The 25,694-nt window shown below is 36.5% G+C and overlaps 1 protein-coding gene across 2 annotated transcripts in view; it reads left to right on the top strand.

Annotated features, from left to right (window-relative positions):
• Positions 1-25,694, top strand: part of RTN1 (reticulon 1) — a 226,529-nt gene that overhangs the window by 184,306 nt on the left and 16,529 nt on the right. The window contains exon 1 of one of the 2 annotated variants that reach the window (XM_081290226.1): positions 16,005-16,225. The exons of the other annotated variant lie outside the window; for it this stretch is intronic. Coding sequence (XP_081146352.1) covers positions 16,165-16,225 — 61 coding nt within the window. The 5' untranslated portion in view covers positions 16,005-16,164. Of the gene's footprint in view, positions 1-16,004; positions 16,226-25,694 lie in introns of those variants that run through there. 2 annotated transcript variants of the gene reach the window in all.

Genomic DNA, 25,694 nt, shown 5'->3' with positions numbered 1-25,694 from the left:
ACAATTATTTTTAGTGTAAAACACTTCAAAACACTTCGAAGAGTTAATTACATTTTTGACAATGTTGTCAGTTTCACAGGACAGCTTGTCTTCACATCAGTGTTGTTCTTACTATTCGAGAATAATGTTCTCATGTTAGATCTGATACTACCTTGGACAGTAGTAGCTCCAGGAGTATTGTGCTCTCTTCTCCTCATGACTCCTCATTGCATCATTTTAGATGTGCTAAGCAATGTCTCTTTTGAAATTCAATAAATCTATGAGATCCTTAATCCATGCATTTCCAACACAGAGATCAAGTATTCAAGTGAACAAAGGCCAATACCATATTTTACCTCTAATAGAAGCAGAGTATTTGGAGACCACCAATTGTGTTCATCCACACTACTGCTGTAATTGTTATGGGTCCTATGACCTTGAGGCACTTTGGCGTCACTCCATGTCTTTTTTTCCATCATGGGACTTTGCCAAGCAGTTCCATGGGAATCCATGTACACTGGTGAATACATTGTTGCTCTGTTTACCTGTTAAAGAGTGTGATGAACAGAATTATAGCATGTGACAATTAGTGATGAAAGGTTATAAACCAATTTGAGGGCTGAAAAAACAGGGTGCAATGCTTGTGGTGGCAAGGATGATATGGTGAATTATAGTACTGTTTTGTTTGTCCAATTATTGATGGATGGATATTTTGTTTCCACTGTCATGAATATTAATACTGCTATGAATATTTATGTACAAGTCTTTTGTGTGGGAATGTTTTCAGTTCCCTTGGGTGTAAATCTAGCAGTGAAAATTCTGGGTCACACTGTAACTTAACTTTTTGAGGAACTGCCAAACTGTTTTCTAAAGTGTCTGTATCACTATGTTCCCACCAGTAATGTATGAGGGTTCCAATTGCTCCACATCCTGGCCAACACTTGTTACTTTCCATCTTTTTATTATGTGCATTGAAATGAACGTGTAGTGCTATATCATTGCAGTTCTGCATTTTCCTAATGATAGCATCTTTTCATGTGATGATTAGTCACTTGTATATCTTCCTTGGAGAAATGTTACTTCAAATCCATTGTCCATTTTTTAATTGGATTGTTTTAGTTGATGACTTGTAAGAATTATTTGTTTATTTGGATACATGTCCCTTTTCATATACATAGTTTATATTTTCTCACATTTCAAGGATTATCTTTGCACTTTCTTGATAATGTCCTTTGGTGCACAAAACTTTAATTTTGATGAGGTCCAGTTTGTTTTTTCTTTTGTTCCTTTGCATTTGATGTATCATCTAAGAAATCTTCGTCTAATTCAAGGTTGTAAAGATTTATGTCTGTATTTTCTTTTAATATTTTTCTTGTTTTTATTCTCATTGATATTTTACTTATTTTGAGGTCATGTTTGTGTACAGCATAATGTAGTGTTCCAACTTTGTTCTCTTGCATATCCAATTGTTCCAGCACCAATGTTAAAAATACTATTCTTTCCCCCATTGAATGCTCTTGGTGCACTTGTCAAAAATCAACTGACCACATATGAAAGTGTTCAATTCTGGATGTTAGTTATGTTCCATTGATCATCTACAGTATAGCCTTATCCAGTATCTCACTGTCTTAATCATTATAGCTTTGCAGTAAATTTTGAAACCAGAATAACTTTGTTCTTTTTTTCAAGATTGTTTTGTCTATTCTGGGCCCCTTGGGTCCCCATATTTTAGGATCAGGTGGTCAACTTCTGAAAATAAAATCAAACAAGAGAACAAAAACTGGATGGAATTTTAGCAGGGATTGTGTTGAGCCTATATTTTAATTTGAGAGATACTGACATCTTAACAGTATTAAATCTTGCAATCTATAACTAAAAATGTCCTTCCATTTTATTTGATCCTTAATTTCTTTTAGTGTTTTGTAGTTTTCCAGAGATAAATTTTACACATCATTTGTTAAATTGATTCCTAAATTTTTTTTCTTTCTTATGCTAGAGCAAGTGCAATTTTTTTTTCTTAATTTCATTTTTGGATTGTTCACTGCTAGTATATAGAGATAGAGTTGATTTTTGTGTGATGCTCTTGTATCATACAAATTGCTGGACTTATTACCTCAATTATAGTGTGTGAATTTCCTAAAATTTTTTTATATAAAAGATTGTTTTGTCAGCAGGTAGAGATGGCTGTACTTCTTCATTTTCAGTGTGAATGGCTTCTATTTCTTTGTATTATTTCACTGCCCTAGCTAGGTTCTCCAGTACAGTACAGAAGTTAGAAGAACTGACAATCCTCATCTTGCTCCATATCTGTGGGGAAAAGCTCTCAACCTTTCACCATTACATACCAAGCTAGCCATAAGGTTTTATGAGATTCCCTTTATCAGGTTAAAAAAGTTTCTTTCCATTTCCAGTTTTGGGAGGTTTTCTTTCCTTTTTTTTTATCATGAAGGCATGTTACAGTTTTCAAATGGCCTTTCTTCTTTAATTAAAATAATTATATGGATTTTTTCCTTTATTCTATTGATGTGGTTTATTACATTGACTGTTCTACCCTGGGATAAGTCTCACTGAGTCATGATGTTTTTTGTTTTTTGTTTTTTTTTTTTTTTGTATATTGTTGCATTTAACTTGCTAGAATTTTCTGGAGGATTTCTGTATCTGTGTCCATAAGGGATATTTGTCTATAATTTTCTTTGCTCAAATGCCTTTGTCTAGTTTGGGCATCAGGGTAATACTGACATTATAAAGTGAGATGGGAAGTCCTTGCCCTCTCTTCCTCCTTTTGGAAGAGTTTGTGAAGCATTGATGCTGACTTTTCTTTGATAGAATTCATCAGTGAAGCCATCTGAAACTGAGACTTTCTTGGTGGGAATTTTTTAAATGATTAATTCTCTTTTAATCTCAATCAATTCACATTTTTTATTTTTTTTGAGTCAGTTTTAGTTGTTTTTCTAAAAACTTGTCCATTTCATTTTGGTTATCTAATTTGTTGGTCTGCAGTTATTTGTAGTATTTCCCAATAATTCTTTTAATTTCTTCAAGATCAGTAGCAATTTCCCCTCATTCTTAATTTTAGTAATTTGAATCCTGTTTGTTTTTCTTGGCGATTCTAGCTAAATAAAGGTTTGTCAATTTTATTGATTCTTTCAAAGAGTCATCTTTTGGTATCACTGATTTTTTTTCTATTTTATTTTCTCTGTTTTATCAACTTCCACTCTAATCTTTATTATTTCAGTCTGTGTGCTTTGGGTTTAAATTGTTCTTCCAGTTTCCTGAGACAAGATCAAGTTACTTATGTCTTCTTGTTTGACATAGGTTTTTACAGCATTACAGTTCCAAGATCTGCTTACCCTCAAAGCTTTTTCTACTTGGCCTTGTGATTTCTTCTTTGACCCATTATTTGTTTGGCAGTATATTAAGTTTTCCGCTTGTCTTTTATTTCAACTTTTTTATAAAGGTGTATCTAGATGTGAATCTCTTTGTACTTAAGTTACTTGAGGTTCTTATATCTGTTATTAATCAATTTTAATTGGGATTTTTACAGGATTATTTCTTAAAACATTTTTTTCTATCCCTTTCTCTTCTCTCTTTCTGGAACTCCCTTTACACCTATGTTGGTGGACTCGATGTTGTAGCACAAGTCTCTGTGTCTCAGTACATGTGTCTTCAACCATTTTTTCTTGTGTACATCATGTTAGATCATTTCTATTCATCTACTTTTAAATTAAACAATACTGTCTTTATTAAATCTGATGTTGATACTATCCAGTGAGTTTTACTTTCTATTTATTGTGCTTTCATTGCTTAAATTTCCAATTGCTTCCTTTCTAGCTTCTGTGTCTTCATCAGTATGTCCTATTTGTTCAGTCATTTTCATCCCATCTTCCACAAATTCTTTAAACATGGTTTGCTTTCATTACTTGAACATATTCATAATGACTACTTTGAAGACTTTCTCTGTTTAATCAATATCTGAACCTATTCAGAATCTGTTTTATTGAGTTTTTTTTTCTTTTTCCTGAGTTTGGGTCACAATTTCCTGTTTCTTTACATCCAGTAATTTTTTTTTTTTTGAGGACAATTGAACACTTGGTTTATACGTTGTAACTACTCTAGATTCTTTTCTTTTTTCTTTTTTCTTTCTTTCTTTCTTTTTTTTTTTTTTTTTTTTTTGGTATTGGGGATAGAACCCAGGAATGTTCTACTACCAAGCTACATCGCCAGCCCTTTTTATTTTCTATTTTGAGAAAGGGTCTTGCTAAATTGTGCACTTTGGCCTCAAGTTAGTGATCTTTTCCTGAGTAGCTGAGATTACAGGCGTTCACCACTGTGACTAGCTGATTCTGATATATTTTTTACTGAGAGTGTTTGCTTTGTTTAGATTTGTTTTGTTTTGCTTTGCTTTTTAGTAACTTTTCTGGACTTAATCAGAGTGAATCTCCATGGTATATGGACACTAATGTCTCTGCTTAGTATCGTTTTGTGTTTTATTATGACTTCCCAAGCATCCTCCTTGTCTGCAAAGTTTAGTGGACAGCTATTGATAGCTGCACTCAAACATCTCAAATCTACAAAGTTTCTGCAAAGTTTCAACCTGCAACCAGTACATCTGCATATGGACTTTGGAACACATTACAAGTTCAGGAAGTTTTTGAGTCTTTTCCAGCTTTTACTCCCCCCTGGGCCATCCCAGTCCTGCCTAGCATATACACCCAGACTACCAGAAACCATAGATATGGGAGATCTTGGCCCCTCTGGTGTCTTTCCTGTGAATGCTCATGGCCTCCCCGTCAACCAGAGATTCTGTAGAGCTTGGTTCTTCCTAGGTCTTCCTTGCACCTGCTCATAATTTCCCAGTTACCAAAGAATTTGTGAAGCACATGCAGCCCCTCCATCCTTTCTAATGTCCCAGAACTCCTTTTACATTTCTGGCTAATCCACTGATCTCTTGCTCATCCTCAAGCTCACAACTGTAGAGTTCCAGAAATTGTGCTATTTCCGATTCTCTGCTGAGTTTGTTCTCTTTATCGACTACACCACCAGGTCCTGATCAAGTCACTTCTCTGGAAGAGTGAAGCTGCTCATTTCCACAGTGTCAGAGAGTCCCTCACCCTGGTAATATTGTTGCAACAACTCAGCTAGCAGTAAGAATAGGAGAAGCCCTAGTCAAAACTAACAGGATCACATATTTTTCCAAAATTGTATGAATAAATGCCTCTAAACTAGTTAATAGTGATTGGTTGGTTCCCAGAACTGGGAAGTAGCTATTTTGAAAAAGTTTATCCAATTTCATACTTGGTTTGAGGAGGACGATTTGCCATCCTGTTTACTCCACCATCTCCAGATTTTGTGCTGTACAAATCTTTTTCAAGTTGTGTTTTTTTTTACTCAATATCATGTTTTCAGATTTAGTTATGTTGAAACCTTCATTCATTTCTTTTAACTGCTATATTTATTGGCTTCCATTACATGAATAAACCATGATCTATCCATTTCCCTACTGAAAGTGTTATAGACATGGCTGCAGTGGACAATTATTTTCATAACTTCTTATGCACACGTTTAAGAGTTCCTCTAGGGTAAGTAATTCTCTGGAGTTTCTGGGTCACAAAGCATGCATTTAAACTTTCATAGAAATTGCCAAACTGCTGCACAGAGCTAGCAATGTATATGTTGCTGCTTTTGCATCCTTACTTGATAACATCAAATGTTTAATTTTTTCTGGTTCTCATTTTCTCTTCCCTGGAATGGAAAACCCCATACTTTCACTCTGTTTATTGGCTCAAAAGTATTTCCAGTGTATAAATTGCCTACTGCATGTCTTCTCATTTTTCTGTCAAAATTTCTTTTTGTTATTAATTTGTAGAATTTTCCTAGGCCTTGATTTTTCTATACTTTCTTTTGTTAATCAAAATTATCATAATTTTCCTTTTAAATTTATAATTACTAAAACTTTTTCCTACCTTGCTACCATAAAGCTATGCTCTTATTTTTTTCTTAAAGTTTTTTTAAACTTAGTCTTAAACAATTTGTTATTGATGATTGTAGATATAGTGTGAGATTTAATTTTTCTTTTCCCAAATGACTAGCCAATTATTCCAGCACTTTTGATTGACTAGCCCTTCCTTTCTCACTGATTAATGTCATGTCATTCACATTAACATATGTGAAGCATTTAAAACAAACTATGTCATGAGTAGTAATACCCAAATCCTATATATACATGGGTCCATTTCTAGATTCTTTAGTTGGTTCTATAGGTCTTTTTATCTATTGATGCAGCAATATTATGCTGTAAACATTTACAACTAGAAGATAAAAACCTTCTTCACAGTGCATGGTGGCGGGTGACTGTAATCTGTAATCCCAGGTACTCAGGAGGCTAAGGAAGGAGGATCAGGAATTGTCTCAAAAACAAACAAAAAAACCAAGAACAACAAGAAACTTAATCCTTTTTTCTTTCCCTTTCTCCTTGCTTTTTTTTCTCTTTCAAAATGTTACTGAATATTTTCAGCATTTCCTACGTCCATATGAATTTTAGGATTAGTTTGTCTAACACCATGAAAAAGCATATTGTAAGTCTATTGATATTGCCATGAATTTACAGAATGATGCGTATCTGAGAGCATTTCCATCTCTACTACAATGGTCATCTAGCATGGGATGTCTTCTCAAGATTTCTTGTATATCTTTAAATTATAATCTTCCCTTAAGTTTCTGTACAATCTTGGCTATGTTTATTCCTAATAATATCATAGATTTATTACCCTTACCAAAGGTAGCTTAAATATTATATTTTCCAAAAGACTTCACTGTTCTATAGGAGTGTCTTTTTTTTTTAACCATTGAACTGTGTCCAGGGACACTCTTATTAAATACTTCTTAGTTCTAGTAGTCTGTTCACCAAATCAATTTTCTGTGTAGATAATATTACAGTTTACTTTTGTTGAAATTTTGTTAACTTTTGATTAATTTTTCTTGTGTACCAGTTAATACCTTCAGTAAAATGTGAGTTGTTAAGAGTGAGCTACCTTGTCTCAATACTGATTTTCAAGAGAATGCTTCTAAAGGTTTTGCTATATTTTTTCTGTCATGTTTGTACTACGTTTTGGTAGAGCTCTTTTGAGAGATTTTAGTAGTTTTTATGTATTTCTAGATAGAATTTTTATTAATGGGTGTTGAATTTTATATTTTTTTAGCGTACCAAATTGATCACTTAGACTTTTTTCCTTTATATCTGTGGTCACAGTAAATCATGCAAATAGAATCTTAAAAAATCGTGTTGAACTTCTGTGATAAAGTTGTGTTTGATTAATTGTTGAAATACTTTGCTTATATATCTTTAAGGATTTTTATTTTGCCCCTAAGTGAGGTAGTCTCATTGCCTAATTCAGGAATAAAAGATAATCTAACCTTTCAAATAAGTTGGGGTGTCTTTCCTGTCTTTTCTTCTTATGGAATAACTTGTATAAAATGAGGAGTATCTGTTTGAAAGTCATTTAGAATATGTTTATCACACTATGAAGGCCATTTAAAATATGCTTGTAAAGCCATTGAACTTCAGTGATGAGCAAGGGAGGAAAGAGTGGAAATGGAGAAATAGACTTTTAACAGTGACATCCTTTTCTTTAACAGTTATAGCAATGGTCATATTTTTATACTTCTTCCTGAGTCAGTTTTGGTAAGTTATATTTTTATCAAAACATCTATTTGTGAAGATGTTTAATATTGTCATAAGTATATAATGATATTCTCCTCTAATTTAAAAATGTGTAACCATATTACCCTTTTTATCCTAAAAGTGTTTATTTCTGTCCTTTTTTTAGGGCCAGATATCAAAGGTTTGCATATTTTATTGCCTTATCAAGAACTAGCAAATTATTTAATTGATTCATTATGTTTTGTTATTTTTTATTACTAGGCTTTATTTTTTCAAAGTAGTTTTATGTCCACAACAAAATTGAGAATAAAGTATAGAAACTTCGCGTATTCCTCCTGCCTGACAGATACATAGGCTTACCCATTATCGGCATCACCCACCAGAGTGATACATTTGTTATAATTGATGAATGTGCATTGACAAATTTTTATTGCCCAGTGTCTACAGTTTACATTGGGGTTCACTCTTGGTGGTGTTCATTATATGGTTTTAGACAAATCAAGAGTAACATGTGCCTATCATTAAAGTACCCATGCAGAGTACTTTTACTACCCTAAAAATCCTCTGTGCACCAACTATTCATTCCTCCCTCCTCTCCTAACCTCTGTCAACTTCGGATCTTTTTTACTGTCCCCACAATTTTGCCTTATTCATTGTATTATTTGTATGAATTTTCCAGATTGACTCCTTTCACTTGGTAATATGCATCTAAATCTCTGTGCCATTGTAGTGGCTTGGTAACTCATTTCTTTTTAGTGCTAACTAATACTCCACGGTATAGATGTACCACAGTTCATTTTTCCATTCATCTAGTAAATGATATCTTGGTTTGTACTAAGTGTTGGCAATTATGAATCAAACTGCTATAAAATTGTTTTACATTTTCCCTTTTCCTTGGTAGAATAAGGAAGGGATTTTTTTTCCTCCAATAATTACTGTGAAAACCTGGCAGAGCTTTTGGAGATAAAACAAAATTATGCTCACCCACTCTCACTGATAGGGTCTTCTTAGAGTTTCCATCTGTCTCACTTGTTCTCTTCAGAAATTTGTCTATTACAGCTTAGGTTTTTCTATCCAGGCACTGGTCCTCATGGGATTTTCAAATCATGAGTCTCCACTCCAGTAAGGTGATTCTCTATTCGCCTGTCAGCCTCTCCCATTTAGGGAACAGCATCTGCCTCACTCTTATTACCAACCTAAGAAGAACTGTTGCTTTTTCAGTGTCTTCAGCTCTTTGCTATTTGTTAGGACAGAGTGTCGACTTCCAAACTTCCTACATGCTAGACGAGAAATCAGAAGTCATTTTGTCATGTTTTTGTTTCATTAATTTCTGATGTTATATTTATTATTTCTTTACATATTCTTTCTTTGTGTGTATTGTGTATTCATTTTTTTCTGACTTCTTATGTTGAGCATCTAGCTCATTAATTTTCTGTTTGTTTTTCTTTTATATATTTATACATTTAGAAGTATAATATCCCAGTAAATACAGCTTTAGTTTATTCTACACAATGGATATGTGACATTTTCAGTATTTCTAAGAGTTTTTACTTTCCAATATGTTTTCTCTTTGATCCATTAATTGGAGTATTTATTAATTAAAATTTCAAATTTCTAAATGCAAATATCCTAATTCAAAGTAGAATGGAGTAAATAGTCGTAAGCCACTATCTCTATTGCAACCACTAGAAAAATATGAACAAATTATAGAAATCATAATTTCATTTGCAAAGACATTAGATAATTTGGGGAGTAATAAATATGAGATAAACTAAAATTCAAGAAATGAGAAGAGAGCTACTTCTAGGTAAGCAGACATCACTGATCATTTTCTTCTGCAGGAGCATTTACCAAAATTAGGCACTAGCTGAATATCAGATGTGGCCTAGGTAAAGGAATTCTACTGGGTGACAGAAAACCTATGAAACTTTTGACAGTTGTATGGCTTGACATGATGCACAGGAATCTTGAGGAGCCCCAAATATATAACTATATGCTGAGACTGAGGGGTTGTGTTGATTGTAAATCTACTGGAAAGAGGACATAAAACAATTCATTATAAATATCACAAGAAAATGGAAACCAGAGGTGGACTGAGTCTAACTAAAACTGAAACCTACTGTGACTCCGTTTCTAATCAACCCTTTATCTTAGTTAATAGAGGATGGGGGGGAAGCCTTTTTGAAAGAAAATAGTATCAAATGTCAGTCTTTATGGTTTTTATATATGATATCTATTATAGCACAAATATAATTAGACAAGTAAGAGGCAGCCAATAATCAAGTGAAACAGGAAACAATAGAAGCAAACACACACAAAATAATAGACGCAAACTCACAGATATGCATAGCATATAAATGACTTTAAAATAACTCATAAATATGTTAAAGAAAATAGAGAACTTCAACAGATAAGTTGAATCTATTTTTAAGTGAAATTCCTAGAAGTAAAGAAGTAAAATTTCTGAATATAAGACTTATTTGGCTGCATTTTATAGAGGTTTAAACACAAAAAAATCAAAACTAATGAACCCAGAGATCAACAGCAAATATCCAAAATGGTAGGTGAAACATGAAAAGAACAAAGCAGAGCACAAGAGACATCTGAGCCATCCTTAGAAGGCCTAACATATGAATAATTGGATTCCCAGAAGAAAAGGAGAAAATGGGTCAGAAGGAATATTTGAAGAAAACAGAAATACTTTTATTCAAACCCACTAAAAGGAATCATCAACAGATTCAAGAAGCTCAACAGATCCCAAAGCAAACATCAGATTATTATAATCAAACCTCATAAAATCAGAGCTAAAAGTAAAAGATTTTTAAAAAATTATAAAAATTCCTTTGCAAGAAGCAACAAGAAAATGAGTTTTTAAAAAATTTTTCAGCTGAAACTATAAAAACCAGGAATTGGTGGAATGAAATCTTTAAATTGCTGGAAGAAAAACCTGCCAAATTAGAGTTCTTTGCCCATGAAACTACCATATATGAAAGATAAATAAAGGTTTTGTCAGAGAGACAAAAGCTGATATAATTGAATGCTATGACCTCAATTATAAAATAGTAAAGAAAATTCTTTGACTTGAAAGAAAAGAATCCCAGATGGAGATATGATAGTGTAAGGGGAGGTGAAAAGAGTAAATATGAAATACTATTGACTTTAAAACAACAAAAATTATGTCCTTTGATGTTTGTAACATATAGAACAACCCCACAACAAACAGGGCAGAGATTAAAGCGAGTTTACTGTTATAAAATTCTTGTATTGTACAGGAAATTATAAACTTACTAATTTAAGATAAAGTGGAGACTGATTGGAATAAATTAAGGATGTAGCTTTTAGAATGATCAATAAAATGTTGAAAAGGTACACCTATGTAACTATTAAAGGAAATAAATGGATTAATAAAAAACATGCTTGATTAATTTTAAAATCTTAAAAAAAAAAAGGAGGAGTAAAGGCACAAAACTAGATTTAATGAATAGGAAGGAAATAAGATGATGGTGCTGGATCCAGCTCCATAAATGATTATAGTAACTATAATACTGTTTCTCCTATCACTCCCCCTACCTATGGTATCTTTTGTCTCCTGTTGTAGTTCTACCTTTCTTTTTTAACCACTCCAAATGAAACAATTTTTATGCTCAGAATTCTTTCATGCATATCACTTTTTCCTTCTAGGTTCATTTTTCTTCTTTCTTTTTTCACCTTCACTGAATTTTTCTTCAGGTTATGCAGTTAGTAAATTCTCTCATTCCTCACAAATCTGAAGATGTCTGTATCCGTCTTGCTGGATACAGAATTCTAGCTGTCTGAAATTTTCTTTGCTCTTCCCCTTCTGTTAAAGACTGCTATTGGTCTAGCAATTTGTCTGGTGGTGATCTGTCTTTTGTTTATTTTCACTTCTAAGATTTTCTTCTTGTCTTTGACACCTTACAGTTTCACTGTGCTATGGATTGGGGTATTGATTTCTTATTCATCTTGTTAAGGGCTGGCGGTCTGCCATAAACCTTATAATTTATGTCCTTTTATCAATTCTGGAAAACTTCAAATTTGGATAAATTGTTCAACTTCTCATGTTAGTCCACTCCCTGGAACTTGTTAGTGCCTCCCTCATTTATTGACAATATTACTATTTAGGCCTGTCACAATCTGGCCCCTGCTCTTGTCTGTCATTACGTTTCCCATTCCATAACTGTCTGCCAGGAAAGCTCTGTCACTGAAACTGGTGATGCCATTTCTTGTTCATAACTCAGTTTAATTATCACCTACTCTGAAGCCTTACCTGAAGCCTCTTCTCCCTAACCATGCTGTTTTGTGTACAGTGTTTCCTGTTCATTCAGGTATCAGTTGCTTGCTTATATCTATTTATATGTAAATCTCTCCACACTAAAGTTCCCAGTCAGCTGCTCTCTTTGTATTTACAGAGACAAACACTTGGTATGGGTTGTATAGATGTGTTGAGGTGGCATGACTGAATGGGTCCAGAACTAAGGATAAATACTATCTACTTGATAGGGATCTTATAAACACTAACTGTATACCATATGTGAAAAGCACTTTGCAAATGACAAGTGCTAATCCATTGTCTTAATCTCTACGATTCGTCCATTATCCTGGTACAGCAGGTTATGTACCAAATTGGTTGTCTCTTTAAATTTCCTTATTCCATATGGCATAAAAAGAGTTCTTAGTGTTCTTTGATCATAATGAAGTATATTTTTAGCTCTGTGCCTTTACTTCCAATTGCTACACTTCTCAGAGCATTAAAAAAAAAAATCAAGACAGTCTATGAGAAAGCTTGATGTAGTCTGACAGTTATTACAGTCTATCACAAAAAAGTTCATTTCTGGATGCTCTTCTTCCCTACCTCTTAATGATGTTCTGGTCTTTCTTTAGGTGTCTGCTCCAATTTTTCCTCATGAGCTTTTACTGATCATTTTTGTAAAATAATAAAATAACAAAATTTCCACCTATTTCCACTCTCTAATCCCTTTTACCTGCTTTATTTTTCCATATTTGTCTCCAATGAAATAGTATTTAACACTTTTATTATTTGCTCCCCCCCCTCCACTAGCATATAAACTTCTTAAACCAAGGAACTTTGCTCCATGCCTGCAACAGTGTACAGCACATACTAGGTGTTCAATAAATATTTGTTGACTAAATGTATCTGTGGAGGTGCCACTGCTTCTCAACAATAAAATCCTGAGGCTACAGCAGACAGACACCATACAGTCACTCTGGGCATGCCAGCCTTCTACACTCATCTTGATGTGGGATAAGATAATAAAACTTGACTGTTTTGCTTTTCCTTCAAACAGACTGCCTAATGCATGATTTCATCCTGAAAACTAAAGAAATCACTTCCTTTCCTGGCAGGCACCTAAACCAAGTTCGGAGGTGGCTGTATACAAAGTCCGTCTGTTCTCCACTGTTTTAAAGATAGTGACAGTTCCTGCCTGCTTTTAGTAAGCTTTCTTTTGCTTTTTGTTTTCTTTCACTGCTTTAGGAAAATTTACATATCTTTTCTACCCATTTGATCATTTTGACCTTGGCAAGAGCTCACAATTAACAGAGTGGGCATTTGTGCAAAGAAAGCACCCATTTATAATGTTTATGGGAAATAAATTCTTATTATTACATAGAAACAAACACCCAAAGCTATAACTTATTATGAGAGAGGGATGACAAATGACTTGCTGAAGGCCATATAACTAACTTCTGCCACACACATATTCAGTGATTTCCAGTCAAGTGATCTTCGTTCACAGATACCTTTGCCTTAATAAGTTCATTAATGTTTCACTTGCTACCTGTGCATTAACCAAAAGCCCCTCAATGTGTGTCCCACTAGTGGGAATCTTGTCTGTGCTGTTGTCTTAGTTCCTCAACCTTCTACTATCAGGCTACTCTATTGGTTTTTCATGTGCTGTCAAGATCTTTCTCCATGATTGAAAATAATCTGGCCTTTCAAAGCTAGGCTGACATTCCAAGGTCGACTTTGTGGTCAATGAAAATGCATAGCCCAAGAGGTCTGACATAATCTATCCTCTACTTGAAGGAGAACTTACCTCTGCCTGTGGTTCCTTTTAGGGATGTGTAACGGTCAGCTTACTGCTGAGATAAGCAATGCACACTGTGCAGACTGTCCCATTAGCAATGCATGGTAATAGAGTAAACTCCTAGGGTTTGTGTTGCTCTCTGTGTGTTGTGTGTGTGGGTGGGTGGGTTACTAAGGATTTAACCCAGGGACATTCTATCACTGAATCATAACCCCAGCCCTTTTTATTTTAGACAGTTACTTGCTAAGTTGCTTAGGATCTCACTAAAATGTCCAGCATGGCCTCAAATTAGAAATCCTCCTATCTCAGCCTCTCAAGTTGCTGGGATTGCAGCCATGTCCACCATGCCTGGCTAAGGGCTTGTGCATTTCACTGTGGCCCCTCTACCTACTGGCACCTTCTGAACTTAGGACTGAAGACTGAGGATATCAATGGACTGGCAGTGCCTCCTAGTGGCTAAGGGTCCAAAGATTCATAACTGAAAAGTAGCCTTGGCAATAACAGCTCACCTGACAAATTCCTGTGCTGCCTTCTCCTTCCTTTTGAGTCTTGTCCTGCATAATGCAGTAAGAATTCGCTGCTGATCAGTTCGTTATTGTCTACCAGTCTTTTTGAGAAATTGGCCAACTAAATTCCCCAAAATGACAATGACAACAATGACAAAAAACAATTGGACTGGGGCCAGGAAACACAAATTTTAAAAGTCACTAATGTCTCTAGAGGTGGCTATTTTGAAAAGTGCTTTGTAATAATGTGGTCACTGTTTTTCTACCTCATCAGTTCTGTCAGTGCTCTGACACACACCCCACACCACATGGGAGACATCAGCTACCCAATCGTCCTATAATCTTCCTGCAGTCATACTTATGAAGCTTCCTCAAAAATAATTTCAGATATGTTACAAAGATATGCAGAGGGGTCCAGCTGGTTTCTCCAGAAGCTTTTTGAATAAAATATGCATGATTCCCAAGATCATATTTTAAAGTCTGTATGCTTCATAAAAATGAAAGATAAGTCATGTCTACAAGTATAATTTGAGATTACCGTCCCTACGCCTTTGCTGGCATAGAATATGTAAATGTAGATTTGGGTTTGAAAAAGAACCCTTCTGCGAACTAGGGAGGAATCATGAAGGTTCCACATCTCCACCAGGCAGAGAGATCCTGTGCCACAACAAAACACAGGAAGTTTGTTTTAGTGACAAGGAACTCTTTCTTTGATATTTCCCGTGGTCCCTAAGGCCATCACGTTGTGTCTTAGCTACTGAAAAGACCCTCTTCCAGAAAATGCCCACATGCCAGGCCTTTTCTCTTTGCTGAATCTACCGTTCCCCCATGAAAACACGCCCCCCCCCCCGCCCCCAATCCAGTCTCCCAAGGTCTTGGTGTGTATTCTGATAAGATATTTTAGGCTAAGATTTGAGTACAGGTCATCAATCCTTCCTTTGATATTTGCATTTTAATTAGGGATTCCTGAAATCTTTAACTACTCTTGGTAACCAACCTTATCTCCCAAATGCGCACCACCCACCTCCATCATCCCTAGTGAGTGTCCAATCCCAAAGATGACACAGTTTACACAAAATGCCCTATGCTTCCCTGGTTTTTTGTTTGTTTTTTTTTTTTTTTTTTTTGAATGTCCCTGGGACACCCCTGGATTGTCACTGCAGTGACCAAGGACTCTGACCTTGAGCCTAAAGTTAAAACATTCTGATATTTATTTATCCAATGCCTAAACACCTCAAGAGTAGAGGAGCAACGCGAGAAATTCACAGCCCTGAGCAACTGGGCTTTCTCTCCAATGACTGCAGCTTGACAACAAAGGTTTTGTGCAATATTCCAAAAGAGGGAGAGATTTTGGCACTTCTTTGGAAGAGTCCAGGCAATTAAAATTTATCATGGCCACCATTATTAGAATTAGGGACAGGTGAGTGAACGGTAGGATGATTAGGGGGCATTCTATTGCAAGCCTGGCATTTGTACTACAAATGTACTTGCCGGCTGGTGTCTTAGAAATTTCCAGAACATGCCCTACACCAGTCAGAAGAGCCCAGGTTCTCCTAACAACCACCCTCATCCTTGGCCCTTTTTCAGTCCCCTTATCCCAATTCTCCTACATCCAGCCAGCCTGCGTGCCCTTGCGTTCATAAGCGGCTTAACACTTTCCGGGGGCAGCTCCCCCCTCAAAGACCGCCCAGCCTACCCGTTGGCGTCGTCTAGCGGCGCCCGCATCCCCGGGCGCGCAGGCGGCTCCGGGGCCGCGCCTCGCCGATTCGCTACCGCGCAGACTGCGGCGCCGCGCCGCGCCCGCCCGCCCCTAGCCGCGCGCGCCTGGTGCAGCCTCAGTCTGTCTGCAGCCGCGCGGCCGCCGCGAGCCCAGCTGCTGCAGCCGGGCCACCACGCCTGAGTGCAAGCTCAGTGCCCCCGAGGAGAGGAACTGCGAGCCCCCAAAGCCCGCACGATGCAGGCCACTGCCGATTCCACCAAGATGGACTGTGTGTGGAGCAACTGGAAAAGTCAGGGTATTCTCTTTATTTCAGTAGTGCATGCCTGCGGCGCACGCGAATCCCGGGATCCGGACTCGTCCATTGTGCATCATTTCACCTGTGGGACTTATGCATGCTTTACACTCAAGAGCTTTCTGTTGGGGGGAGTAAACCTGTTATTTAAAAAATCAAAATGAATGGTGTTTGTTTGTTTTTCTTTTTCTTCTTCTTCTTCTTTTTTTAACCTTTACCTTTTTTTGTCTTGTGGTAATGCTGATATTTTAAATAATGCATCATTTGCCTCCTTAGAGAGCTCCTTTGGCGTTATCATTCAGTACTTGTTTAATCTTTTCTGACCCCAGGAGTTAAAGTGCTTCTTATTGTTTCGTGCATCCCAGTGCATTTATTTCTGCCTAAAGGTTGCAGTCTCCTAGCAGAACCATTAACTGAGGGCTTTAGTACATCCTTTTAAGAGGGACACACCCATTTCAGGGTTGTTATTTGTGGTCACACAAAGGAGACCGGAAATGTAGACTAGTTCTCCAAATCCTGAAAATATGATGGCGTAGCCACATATTAGAAAGGCTCACTTTGAAATATTTCGGTGTTTTTGTCTGTTATCCGAGTAACCCTTAACTACCATTTATTAATAATTGGATTCTATAGAATAAATGGAGGGAAATAACAAAACAGTGGCGGCTGCCCTCTGGTATAACAGATTTATTTTGAAACAGCCCGTATTAGCACTGGGTGTGGCCACCCTCCAGCCTCGCTTGGATTGCTTTTCAGCCATTTTTATTCAGCCTCATACTTCACACATCCATCTCTCCTTTGTTACATTAAAATTCTGCCCCTCACTTAGCTCAGAGAAAGATGATAAGGAGAAAGATAATTTGCAAGAATGAATTGTGTGTCGCAAACTTGGGTGTCTATAAGGTGAAGTGTTCTTTGATGTTTAACAAATATGGTTCTGAATAAGGCGTTTGGATGTAACCTGCAGGGTTTTGCAGAAGCCCTCAGGGGACCAAGAATAGTCTGGAGCAGCAGCTGATTTTTTTTTTTTTTAAACTTGGCATCTTCCCCTAGTAATTTTATATCGCTGAAAGAATAGGTTTCCTTTTTCATCTTTAATACCTTTGGGGAGTTTTTCTTTAGTATATTTTTTAAGAAAAAGTAAAGATATTTCAGAATTGAAAGCATGCTTGCTCAGCCTCTTGTTTGTTGGATTGGGCAGCATCGACATAAAATATAGTAGTTTACTTCACATTGTGTGTGTCTGTTGGAAATAAAATTGTCAAAAGTAAATAGATGGACCATAAATTTAAAAGCCAATAAATAAGAAATATAAAGCAATCAAGGGTCATATATTTGGAAAATGATGACAAGTACATAGAATAGCATATGTTTAATAGAGAAGGCAGCCGTGAAAATTCCTTGTAACATTTCCTCCCTACATGTTTAGACCCATCAGTTTATTTCTTATACACACTTGACAATCTGGGCTCCATAGAATATCAAGTTTCGTTGGACACAAAGACTGGTTGTTAGACTATGAGTTTCTTCTATTCTTAACAAAAGTAGATACCAAAAGATAACAGGTTTTCTGTTTTATGTGTACAAGATATAGGACATTATTTCATCCCAGTCCTATGTGTTTTGTGTTGACTTTCTCTGGGGGTTGGGGGAATGTTAAAAAAAAAAAAACATAGAAATTTATAATCAGAAATTCACATCAAATGCCATAATTCATCCATTGAAGGCATTCATGTTCATTTCCAATGTGTAGCTATTTATGAAGATTAATTCAAGATTGTTTAGGATCTTTTACACTCAGTGACCTTTGGTCATCTTTAGTATCATTGATTTCCTTGTGTCAGATAGAACAAAGCCATTATCTTGAAAAGTGACTAATAACTGACTGGGTGGGTGGGTTTATTGGCACAAAAAAAGAAATAGTAAGAAATTAATTATGACTTTTTTTTATCCCCACTGTGAAAACTTTTATCTAAACTAAGATGTTTTTCTTTAACAATTTTAATGTATCTTCTTCACTTTAATTTCCTCCTCATCAAAAACAGTTGTTCTTTATGCCTGTTACACATTATAATTACCTAGGGAGCTTTAAAAGCCAAAGGATGCCTGGGTCCCACCCTAGAGATCCTCATTTATTTGAGCCAAGCATTGGCAGTATTTTTTAAACAGTCCTCAAGTGAGTTTAATATGCAACGAGGGTTGCAGCCACTGGTAGGTAATAATCCATGGGACAGCAGAGGTCCAGGGTACCAATGATGGCAAGGGTGTGATCTAGGAAAAGCTGAGAATACAGTTAAAAAGAAGTCCGTGTAACACCATTGAAAATGTCCTCAGGAAGTATTAGGAAGTGAGCTTTTTTTTTTTTTTTTTTGAGAGGAAATACATAATGTGAGCTTTAGATATCTGATTTCAGGGGGAAATTGCAGCAGATTGAATAGTCCATGAAGATTCCACTGAAATTAATTACAATGTGTCATAAAAACTAAAATACAAGTGCAAAAGGGTCTCTCTATGTATCTGTTTATATAATCTTGATAAAATCATTTCAGCTATGGATAAGAATGTTTAAATGCTAAAAGTCTACATTATATTATGTTACAGATTCCACTTCTAGCTTAAGATTTATTGACCAAAAAGGGGTTAATAAATCAAAGCATATTCTACTCAGTGAAAACAAAATGAGCTAAAACAATAATCTAATGCAATAGATAGATAGATAGATAATATCTTACAGGGCCCAACAATACTAATATTTATAGGGTACATTTGCCACTTGCTTTACTTAAATTGTTGTGCTTAATCCTCTCAGATCCTGACATGTAGGTTTCATTATCCTCATTTACAGGTGATGACAGGTCTCTCTCAGGGACACAGCTAGTGATGCCAGAGGCCTTCACTTCTCACTGTTCTGCCATCTGCCCCTGAGGTAGATGGCTTTTCCCCTAATGCCTTTCTAAAGATATGAATTATCTGTGCAATGGCAGTTGTGTGGGCTTAACAACTCCTTGTTTTCATTGTTGCCAAATGAAAAACTCAGTTTTCATTTTATCAAACATGTCACTTGATGTTTCCAGTTTACTCTTGGACATCATGAGGGTTGGAGGAGTTGAGTGACTTGCCCAATATTTTGTGATAAGTAGCAAATGAAGTAGTAAAAGCTGACTCCTTTGGCTTCCAATCCAGCATGCGCCCCATACCAACACAGGCCACCTGTGTTACTAATGCTGCGTTACAGGAAATGAACTCCTCTCTATCTCCTCTGAGACATTTTCACGTAGGTTCTTTTTTGTTTAAATAAAACAAGCCTTAGCAGCATGAGGCAGGGATCTTGCCCAGTTTCCCCCATGGTTGTTTTGGTCCTCACTTCATCGTCCTGAATTCAGTTGCTGTCCTAAGCTCCTGTGGCATGCCTTCTCTTCACTTGGCTTCCATGACATCACTCTTCTGTATAGAGGAGGAAATGGAGGGTTTTAAGGCTGAGAGGATCAGTGATTCACCCCAGGACATAACTGGGTCCTGAACAGGGCACTCTGATCCTAAAGCCTACATATTTTTTTTTTTTCTACACAAATGATACTATGCTAGGGAGCAAAATTTCATCAGAACTGTCCATCCATGTGATTCCATCTGTACTCTAAAGATAATTTTCCTCCCAGATTTCCCTATGCTAACAGATTCACCTAGTAGGATGCTTAGGAATGGGGGCTGATACCTGTTGTGCTTGGGGCTAAGGGTGGGCCTCACCTCCTAGTGGACTGTGTGTGGCAGTTTGTCACAGCCACTCTAGCATGTGGGTTATTGGGGAGGATGGAACTCTTCCTGGAGAAGACAAACAAATCTTGTAGAAATTCAATGCTGGCTTACAATGCCTTGTGGGAATACTTGAGAGCAATCTGTTCTGAAAGGTGCTCATTTGAAACATTAAAGAGCCAAGCAGCACAGAATCCACAATGGACCTGTCTGTTGGAGGTACAGTCTTCAGGATATCTAATCTTTTTTCTGAAAATAATTAAGTATATCTCACAACCAAATTTCTCACCTTCTCAACCTGATCTCTAAATTGTGTGCATATTTGGCCCCATATATTATTTACAAATTTCACTTTTCCGGTTTTTATGGGAGTATACTCAGCCATCTGAAGAAACATGGCTGCTTTGTAATTAAGCTCATAATCTGAAAGCTAAGAATTTGACATGAGTCTTGAAAAATCATCTTCTGCCTGGGCAACAGCTATAAAAATGGCTTTAAAGGTTTGATAGTTATATTCTAAATTTATAACATATATTTCAAATAAGAAAATTGTTAGTTTTAAAACTTAGAAATATACAGTTCTAATTTCCCAAAATATTTGAGCTGTATCTTTTAAGTTGAATCTGAGACAGGTTGTATTGTTGTTTCATGAAATAGAACTCTTCCTTATTTCCTATATTGCCAAAGGGGAGGGGGAAATTCTAACATTACTTATAAGTTCTTTGCCAAAACTAGTATTAATTTTGAACAGATGAAAAGTGCAAATGTGACAGATTCTACTCTTTATCCCAATTATGACTTTATCACAATTAAATACATTTCAGAGTGGACAGGTTTCAAATGTGGTCATATTTTATCTCCTTCCTTCAAGAGACTGTTCACCAAATTGCAGATGAGCAAACCTCAACTCTAATAATAACCAACATCAGGAAGAGCATAACATTTTAATGATTGGGACAGAGGTATGATGAGAGATCATTGCTTTTCTTATATCTATAGTTTAAAAAAATTTTACCATTTTTACCATTACAATCTTGATCAAAAAATTAAATATATTCTTTTTTGAAAAAAATTGCTGTCTTCCTTCATGGTTCTTTTCTCTTCCACTACTATGATAGATTTTCAGAAAGTGGACACAGACTTAAAATACTTTGGTTATTAGGACTGCTGACCAAAAGACCAAATGAACAGTTTTATATTTTGATCTGGTCAGAAAGCTTGAGAAAGGAAAAATAAATCAAGACACCCTTTCTTTGTGTCTCATCCACCTTGTTTGCAAAGCCTGTTTTTTTCCCTCTGTATGGTTATTTCTTCCTTAGATCTCAGGGCAAACTGTAAATGAACCTCCTAGCTTTGCTAGAGCTTTTGCAGACCAATCTGGCCAACTGTCTGAAATACGTGGCCCTGCCCATTTCACCTCTTGATCAGACCCTTCAGCATGGCAACCCTGGGTTTAGGTATCATCATGTTGATATCACAGCAGGGAGATGCTGGGAGTGCTACCATCCTAACCATGAGAACTAGCAAACAGAAATCCTATTCACTTTCACACAGGTAAGGCCTATGTGAATAGGTCTTGCCTTTGGTCTAACCTGAGGAATAGCCATTGGGGAACAGTGCACTGGCTTTTGTCTGTCACAAGACAAAAGTACTAGAGATTGCTGTTGGCTGAGCCTTTGACAATCAAATTCTTCATTTCCTTTAGTTCCACCAAAGCTCTGTTTAGGGTAGTGGATTGAATGCTATGCTCTTTTATTGTGGATAGGAAACACCAGCCTTTGTGTGTCTTCTCTTTCAAAACATCCACAGAGTTATTGAAACATCTAGAAATAGTGTTGGCATTTTTCTCTCCACAGTCATATTGGCTGAGTTTAAGAGGTGTGAGGGAAGGGCTGGGAAAATGGAATCCGTGTAACTGTCTTCCCAGCAAAAGTCCTTGCCAGCAGCTTCCCCTCTGGTTTAGTGCTCCTAAATTAGCCTTTAAAATTTCAATCTTTGTGTAAGAATCTTGATAAATGAAATTCATACATTACTTGAATAGAAAATGTCACCTTTGAAGGTCTCTGTGAATGTTTCAAGCATTTCATGTAAAATAAGGGAAGATTAAAGTAGGGAAAGTTACTTCTGTTTCTTCTTGTTCACATATTTTGTTTGCCGCATGAAAGTCACTCAGAAACTGGCTTCCAACACTGGGTTGGAGAGAGATGAGGTTTGTGAGTCTCCTCATTCTGTTCATAGGGTAGTCAGATATCATAGTCAGATAACTCAAAGTTTGCTAAAAAATAAAGTCAATAGCACATCATGTGTCAATAATTCTTTTGTTGGAATGCTGATATTTCTACAAGCAGGGATTTCTTACAGTTCTCACTTTGCCTTTTTAAAAGTAGCCTTTTTAAAATGACAAGTTAGCTTGTCATTTTCTTGATCTTTTCTGGACCAAGATGTAATATAAATATACAATGTAATGCCATAATGCAGACAATTGTGCACAATTTATTGCCATTTCATATTATCTACTTATAGCACATTTTGTCTTGTAAATAATTTATGAATAGCTGCAACATTTTAAATAAACTTATGAATACTGCAGCCACTATTGGGTCATGTAATTGAATGTGTCTAAAATAGTTTCCCAAACCAAAACTTCAGACTGCACTAAAGGATTTCCTAGAAATTTGACATAGGAGTTAATTTCTATTTAGCTATTAATTCTAACCTTGGATTGCTTCTCTTATTTTTTCTTTTCTGTTGTTAACTAGATTCTGGAAAATGAGCGGATAACTGCTTCTGGTATTTTGGGTTTTTGGTATTGAGATTCTTCAAATCTGTCAGTTCACCCTTAACTGCATTTGTTCTAAGATTGTCCCAAGTTGGCTTCCATATATGCTCTTATCTGTGGTTGGGGACCAAAATGACATTACTAGAGTCCATTTATCAAGTTCACAGGACTCAATGATGCATCATTTCAAAGCCAAAGTGTTGCCTCTCAGTTTTTGGCAAAGTAGCTTTGATTTTTTTATAATTGTCAAAGTAACATACAGTAATATACCTGTCCTAGTGAGTGGGCTTAGTGACTGTGTGCTCAGATGTTTAAATTTCTGTGTTAGGGAGGATATTTTTTAAAAGAAAAGAAAACCTATTTATATTTCATTGTACTCAAAGACCATTTGAGAATAATTTATTGCAGTTACAGAATTGCTTGCATTTTTCTTTCTTGAGTTCTAAGTAAACTTTATTGAAATACCTACTCTCCTACATCAGGTAGTGTCTTAGTCCATTTTCTGTTGTTAATATCACAACAAAATGGGTAAGATTTAAAGAAAAGAGGTTTATTTGGGCACATGGTTCTAGAGGTCCAAGGTTGAGGGCCTACATCTGGTGATGACCTTCTTGCTGACAAAGTCCCCAGGCAGTGCAGGGTATCCCATGGCAAGAGACAGGAGCACACACATTTGTGTCTGTGTGTCCTGGTCTCTCCCTCTCTTCTTCTAAAGGCACCAATTTTCAATCAGTCTTCAGTCTAATGACCTTATCTAATTCTAATCCCCTCCCAAAAGCCCCCATTCTAAAAATACCATGGTCAGATTAAGTTTCCACCTTTGTAATTCTTCACAATAAACATTAAAATTCAAAGTGAATTTCAGCTGGGACAGACTATATTCAAGCCATAGCAGGTACAATAAAGCTTCCTACACAAATTTACATCATTCTAAGCAAAAATAAAATGTGAAAAACCGGCATTTACACAGCAGATTCAGTGCATAGAACCTCTCTGATCACAACTTAGTCACCTCCTACTCTTCTCACTCCAATATCAGAGCTTCTGGTCATTTGCCTGCCACCTGATCACACATAGCTATTGCCACTGTGCTAGCCCATCAGTCCCCAACTGTCCTGTCATTCCTACCCTGAGTCCAGGGCTGTTTGTATCAATTCTGTCCTCTTGGATTTTAGTCTTCTCCAACCCTGTGCCTTAGATCAACTAACCTGGGTCAGCCCCACCACTCACTGATCAGGGCTCCCAGCATCTAACCTGTAGACCTTATCCACTAGAAATCCTTTATTTTAACCACACTCTCTCTGCTTTGGGATAGTCTTTCTATTTCTTTCTTTCATATCCTTACTATATCTCTTTGTAGCAGCATCGTCCAATGGAAATATAATGTGAGACACATAGATAATTTTAAACTTTCTAGTAGCCACATAAAAAATTAAATAGGTAAAATTAACTTTGCTGATATATTTTGTTTAGTCCAACATGTTCAAAAGTGTTATCCTTTCAACATGTAATTAGTATGAAACCCAGTATGTAGTCTATATTTTCAGAACACCTCCTTTGGGACCAGCCACAGTCAAGTGCTTTACCCAATTGTACTGTTCAACACAGATCTTACCCTTGTGAAGCCATACCGTCTAACCTCCTCAGTCTCAGGAAGGCCTTATGACTCATTTTCCAGGGAGAATTTGAATTAATTTACCTGAAGCCACTTTAGGTAAAGTTTACTTCCTGTCCATCTTAACACAATGTAGCCACACCCATCCCTTCCCTGAATGTCTCTCCCACCCCTTCTTTCTTCTCCCTTCTTTGAAAAGAGCTGTGACTAATTAATTCCATCCTTTCCTGCCCTCTGAGACTTTGCTTTAATCAAATATCTTCTCTTTCCAGAATCCTCACCCCTCCCTTTGCACCAACATTCCCAGATTTTGCTCAAACTGAAGGATTACTTGTTGCTGCTACTCACCAGATCTTCTTTATTACTGTGAATTAACTCCCACCCCTTTTGCAACCCCTTACAGTGGGCTCCCACCCCCACTGCTCCTAACACTGCTCTCTGCTGGCTCCAAATTCAGTGTTCCTTGCTAACCCTTTAGAAAATTTCTTCTTCCTGGCTGCTCTAACCTACTTACTGTGGTTGCCCTTTCTAACACTAAGGACTTTCTCTGGTTTCATCCTAAATTGCATCTGTAGCCTCCCATTGGAGATTTCCTCCACACTTGTGGCTGCAATCATTTCTACCCCAAATACATCCAAATGGAAACATTCTACCCCATTTACCAAATCTCAGTCCTACATTTCCAGTTGCCTACTGTACAAATTCATCTGAATTTTAATAGATTTGTGACATTAAGGACCATCTTAACTCTGGGATACTGTGATAAAGCCAAAAAAAATCATGTAAGTTCCAGGCTTTAAAAAAATTAGTTAGCATGGTGTGTAATTATCAGCCTTAATGCATCCGTAATTGCTATCTCATCTCTGCCCCAGGTTGTGTCAAAATGCCTGGCTTCCACGTCATCATGTCAGAATCTGGTTTAAAAACAAGTGTCATCTTTCCTCCAAATCAGTTCACCCTCAAATTCCCTATTTTTTCCAGTGATGCTAATCTCTCAGTCACCAGGCTTTGAAATGCTGCTTTCACCCTTAATGAGATCTGATTCCTTTTTTCCCCAGCTAATTAGTCACCATTCTTGTCAACTAATCCTTTATAATATTTCCTTTTATCCACCACATCTCCTTTACCAATTATTCCTCATGTTTATAAACCATCCTATGCCCTCTTCCCTCATCAATTTCAGCACACTCCATCCAAATTCAACTTTTGCCACCATTGACAAGACAAAACATATTGGCATCAAGTCAAGCTTTCTTTCAATGGGTGTTCAATGATTCCCGTTTTTACCTTAAGTTCCTTTAAAAAGGAGCATCATTTTATGATTGCTT

Source organism: Spermophilus citellus (genome assembly GCF_964194105.1).
Source record: "Spermophilus citellus genome assembly, chromosome: 4".
In the NCBI taxonomy this organism is placed as follows: domain Eukaryota; kingdom Metazoa; phylum Chordata; class Mammalia; order Rodentia; family Sciuridae; genus Spermophilus; species Spermophilus citellus.
Note: the sequence above shows the minus strand (reverse complement) of the source record. Positions and strands in the feature narration are given on the sequence as shown.